The sequence below is a fragment of the Eimeria maxima genome, genomic scaffold (genome assembly GCF_000499605.1).
Source record: "Eimeria maxima Weybridge genomic scaffold, Emw_scaff856, whole genome shotgun sequence".
NCBI lineage: Eukaryota > Apicomplexa > Conoidasida > Eucoccidiorida > Eimeriidae > Eimeria > Eimeria maxima.
This window is the reverse complement of record NW_013566815.1, coordinates 10,001-15,417: the sequence shown is the minus strand read 5'-3', so window position 1 is coordinate 15,417 and position 5,417 is coordinate 10,001. Positions and strand designations below refer to the sequence as shown.

The following is a 5,417-nucleotide window of genomic DNA, read 5'->3' as shown; positions in this document are numbered from 1 at the left end:
TATATATATATATATATGTTTGTTTGTGTTGTCTTACTTGACTAAGTTTGAAGTCTTCGTCATCTATTTCTGATTATAATTCAATACATGCGTGCATGCATGCATAAAGTAACAATGAATTTATTTATTTATTTATTTTTATTATTATTTAACTTAAGAAAGGAGAAGAAATATTAAATACACCGTAGGAAGGAGGAAGGAACAAAGTGTCGTGATTATGCACCTTCTTGAATAGAGTCTGTTTTGTTGGATACAAGGAATAATAATTAAATAAGAAATAAAAGTAAATAAACATAAAATACATCTGCATGCATGAATGCATGCATGCATGCAGATGTGTGCATGCATGCATACGTATTCCTACTAAGATTTTGCTGCTTCCTTCTTACCTTCATAAGGGCGATAGAAGGGAGAGGGGAGAGTATCAGGTGCGTGAGCCTTGATAAGATGAATAGATCTATAAATGACCCATTTTTATGTAAATATTTTAATATAAAAAGGAAAAAGAAGAAAAAGAAGAAGAAAAAAGATTTACATCATAGGGCTCTGTGTTGCTCTTGCATCTTCTGCATTATCTGTTACGTATGGTGTCCTACCCACTAACGACATAAGTAGATTCTGTAGTACTGCAGGGGGAGCTTGACCCCTAGAAGTAATTCCTTTTGAATAAAAAGGAACATAATCAAGAAAAAACAATAAAAAATACAAAGATCGCAACATTTCCTTTTATTTTCCCTCTGCTTTCCCTTTGAATACGCATAAGGCAAGAATGTGTCGGCTGCTCAAGAAAGCTGCATGTACACCCCAATAAAAAGGAACAAACCTGCAGCTTATGAAGAGTTCATGCCTCCCCTTTTGTTTCTTTCTTTTTGGAGAATTTAGGAGTATAAATATTTCTTCTTTTTTATTCATTGATGCATAGAGAAGGTTGCGAAGACACAACAAGGAAGGAAGCAGCCATGTGACCCTCGATCTTCGTTAAAGTAGATGAATGCAAACAAAGAAGCGAAGAAAAGAATATGCATTAATTGCATGCATTAACTGTTAATTAAAATAGAAGAAAAAAAACAAAAGAAAGACAGAAAATACAAACTAAAAATAATTTCTCGTTGTAGTTTTCCTTTATTGCATGGAGGGCAACTCGCATGCATGCAGGCATCTATTAATAAGACAAGAAGAATTCCTCATACAACTTAATTACTTATATTTTCCTTTAATTATAAAACAATTAATTATTTAATAAAATAAGATGACTATTTTATTAAATAATTAATCTTCCTCAATATAAACCCTTAATAAGAGTTTCTGCATCTTTTATAATATAAATAATAATAATAAATTGTCTGAGGATAAATCACGAACTAGAGGAAAAAAGAGACAGAGAGGATAAATTAAAAGTAAATAAAGAAAGAAGAGGTTAATAAGAAGGAATAAATACACAATTAATACAAAAAAAACAAGAAAAGAAGAAAAAAAGGAGAAGAAATATAAAAGGGAGCACCAGCGCCAACTACTGCAGCCGGTGCTGCAGTTGCAGCATTTGTTGCAGCAGCATCCGCAGCAGCAAGAAAATAAAATATATTATTTAAACTACGTTATTAAGGGCAATTTATATTTGTATATAAATATATAAATATATAAATATATACAAATATATATATCCTTCCTTATGGTGACCAGTGGTCAGGTGACCATTGGTCCATTGGCTATTCTGTTGGGACTTGCAATTTCTCCAATTGATGTTCCCAAACATCATAACGAAAGAATTTACGACTTTCTCTAAAGGAGGAATCTATAAAGAAAAAGAAGAAAAAAAGAAAAGAAATAAAATATATAAAAAGGACTACTAATTACTAATTAAGAAGGAAACAAATAAACACAGAAGAAAAGAGGAAAAAAAAAGGAAAAAAAAAGACAAAATACAAAGGAATTGCCAATAGAAAAAGTACACAGTGTAAACCCTAATAAACCCTAAACCCTAAACCCTAAACCCTAATAAACCCTAATAAACCCTAAACCCTAAACCCTAATAAACCCTAATAAACCCTAAACCCTAAACCCTAGAGGCAACAAAATCATACCTGCATTGCATACAATGATGTCATCAGGTTGTTTAGGGTTTGTGCTGATGAAGGGAGGACAACTTGCGTCACATAAAAACAACTGCAGCAGCAGCAGCAGCAGCAGCAGCAACAGCAGCAGCAAATGCATGCATGCAAACACACAAATAAACTTCCAAACAACGCACATCCCCCTCCACAAAACCAAACCTGTATGTATGCAATTTGCATGCATGCACGCATACATGCAGGGTGCATGCACGTCTATGGGGCTTGCATGCATGCATGCATGCATGCATGGAAGAGGACTGACTAAGTTGGGTGTAGGGAATAGAAGAAGAGAAGAATCTTTTGGCTTTGTGACTCGATGATCAACACGACAAGGACAAAGATGTGCCTGACCCATTATTGTATTCAATACCTAATATATACATAAACCCTAAACCCTAAACCCTAAACCCTAATAAACCCTAATAAACCCTAATAAACCCTAACAAACCCTAATAAATCTTAGTATCAACCTAAATAATAGATATTATACTAACAATTAGAGGGTTTAGGGTTTAGGGTTTGTCTAGAATAATAATATGTATATAATTATCTGATGGATTATGACAAAGTGTTTGAAGTATATATATAATAATAATAATAAGGGTTTAGGGTTTAGGGTTTAGGGTTTAGGGTTTATATATATATAATTACAATTTTATGTAGATTATGTTTAATATCTTGATTATGATCTAGACCTCCAGTAAAATAACAATCTGTAGATAAAGATGAATAAATATTATGACTAAAATATGTCATCATACTATTCCATTGTCTTATCCTGTATATAAATATATATACACACACACACACTCTCCTGCTCCTGCTGCTGCTGCTGCTGCTGCTGCTGCTGCTGCTGATGGTTATGGTGGTTATGGTGATGGTGGTGATTGTTTGTGGTGGTAGTGGTGGTGATGTTTCTGTTGTATATGCTGAACCTGTTTCTTCTGTTTACTGTCTTTTGGGGTGCTGTTGCTGGTGATGCTGCTGCTGCTGCTGCTGTTGCTGCTGCTGTTGCTGCTGCTGCTGCTGCTGCAGTGTCTGTACCTGCATGGACTAGTAGTAAAGAAAATGCGATCCTTTGATCCCTTAAATTGTTTTTGCATGCGATTCACAAAATCTTGCGTGTACACCGGAACTATCGGCATCCGTGGCAACGTATCTGCAGCAGCGGCAGCAGCAGCAGCAGCAGCAACAGCAGCAATAGCAATAGTTGTATAAGTGCAGCAGCAGCAGCATCAGCTGCTGCTGCTGGTTGAAGACACCAACCACATGCAAGTCACTAACCCCTACAACTGAATGAACATTCAAACACTAACAGCAGCAGCAGCAGCAGCAACAGCAGCAGCAACAACAAAAACAGCAGCAACAGCAGCAGCAGCAGTTGGGGTGTATTGACACCTTTTGCGAAGCAAGGATCATTTGGTCCTGGGACGAAGACGAAATAACAATCTGCAAATCACCAACAACCACAAACCCTAAACCCTAAACCCTAAACCCTAAACCCTAGGGAGCAATGATTAGTGATGTGTCTCCTTTTGCTGCTGCCGTGGTGTATATCTGTCTCCTTTGCTTATTGTATCTATTATTTCTTGTATGTGTTTGTCCTGCTGCTGCTGCTGCTGCTGCTGCTGCTGCTGTAGTGTGCAGGATATGTATATAATTAGGGTTTACTTTCTGCAAGAATTGTATAACGAGATAAAACCCTAAATAAACCCTCAAGTCCTTCCCTTAAACCCTTTTTTTTGTCCTCTAAACCCTCAAAATCCCCCATAAATACAAAACCTGCAGGAAGACTAGCTAAACCCTCCTCATACTCCATTAATGCTCCTGAACACAAACCCTAAACCCTAAACCCTAAACCCTTGATAACATATATAAATATACTAAACCCTAAACCCTAATTCGCAAACCCTCAACCATATGACCTTTAAACCCTTAACATTATAAATATTGAAGAAAAAATACATTTTTATTAACATTTTTTTTTTTACCTCAAACCCTAAACCCTAAACCCTAAACCCTAAACCCTAAACCCTAATTTCTTACCCTTAAAAATAGTCTCTAGTAGATTTAGATCTCTTTGATCAGCAAATTGGATTTGGCTGATGATATACCACAGTGTGCTGCTAGGTTTAGCAGTAGCAGCATCAGCAGCAACAGCAGCAGCAGCAGCAGCAGGTCCTCCTGCAGCAGCTGCAGCAGCAGCAGCAGCAGCAGCAGGAGAATTAATAGGTGTAGATAATTTTTGTTCAACAATAAAGTTAGCTAATTTATCTATAATAGATGAATCTTCTTTGCATGCATAAATTAATTTATTTGCTGCTCTTGCATGCGCTTCTGCTTCCTCTAATAGAGAAAGTTCTGCTGCTGCTGCTGCAGACAGAGGAGGACCAAAGAAAAGGGTCATGTCTTCGTTGCTGCTAGCAGTTAATCCTTCAGGTAGGAATCTGCTGCTGCTGTCTTTGCTGCTGTTGCTGCTGCTGTTGCTGCTGCTGTTTCTGCTGTTGTTGTTCATACTGTTACTGTTACTGCTGCTGCTGCTGCTGCTATTAGATGATGGTATTATACCTATATAACATTTATCTGCTTCTTGCTGCTGCTGCTGCTGCTGCTTCCTGCTGCTGCAGTAAAAAGGATCCTGCTGCGCCTCCCTAGGTACATGCGCTATCCCCTCTACTATAAAGGGGGAATCAGCAGCAGCAAACTGTCCCTCTACTAATACTAGCTGGCCCTCTACGAATAGACCTAAGCCTACAGCACACTGCAGCAGCAGCAGCAGCAGCAGCAGCAAACACACACACACACAGCAGCAGCAGCAGTAGCAGCGAATATACATAGCAGCAAAACAACAGCAACGTAAACAGCAACAAAAACAGCAGCAATATGTCTCTACTACTACTACTGCTGCACTTGCTGCTGCTGCACTTGCTGCTGCTGCTGCTGCTGCTGCTGCTGCTGCATGCATGCATGCATGCATGCATACCTGTGGATGTAGCTTAAGAGGAATAGAGTTACAGAAACCCTCAAGAATTAATTCTCTGCTGCTGTCTCCATTAAGTAACCCCAGCAGCAGCTGCTGCTGCCCTATTGTACGCGAACAACTATCTACTAAGCTAACCTATAAATAAATAAATAAATAAATAAATTAATAAACAAATTAATTAATTAATTAATTAATTTATTATTATTATTAGTAGGAGAAGGAGCAGCAACAGCAGCAGCAGCAACAGCAGCAAAACATAAACACTGCAGCAAGACACACAACAACAAAACCACCACCACAACCACAACCATCAGCAGCAGCAG

At 37.8% G+C, this 5,417-nt stretch overlaps 1 protein-coding gene across 1 annotated transcript in view; it reads right to left on the bottom strand.

Moving 5' to 3' along the window:
- Positions 1–3,059: 3,059 nt before the first annotated feature.
- Positions 3,060–5,417, bottom strand: part of EMWEY_00044480 (DNA polymerase epsilon subunit, putative) — a gene marked incomplete at both ends in the record, with an annotated part of 3,892 nt that continues 1,534 nt past the window's right edge. Inside the window, 4 exons of the mRNA XM_013482935.1 lie at positions 3,060–3,155; positions 3,508–3,560; positions 3,783–3,938; positions 4,158–4,872. Of these exons, the coding sequence (XP_013338389.1) occupies positions 3,060–3,155; positions 3,508–3,560; positions 3,783–3,938; positions 4,158–4,872 (1,020 nt within the window). The remainder of the gene's footprint in view (positions 3,156–3,507; positions 3,561–3,782; positions 3,939–4,157; positions 4,873–5,417) is intronic.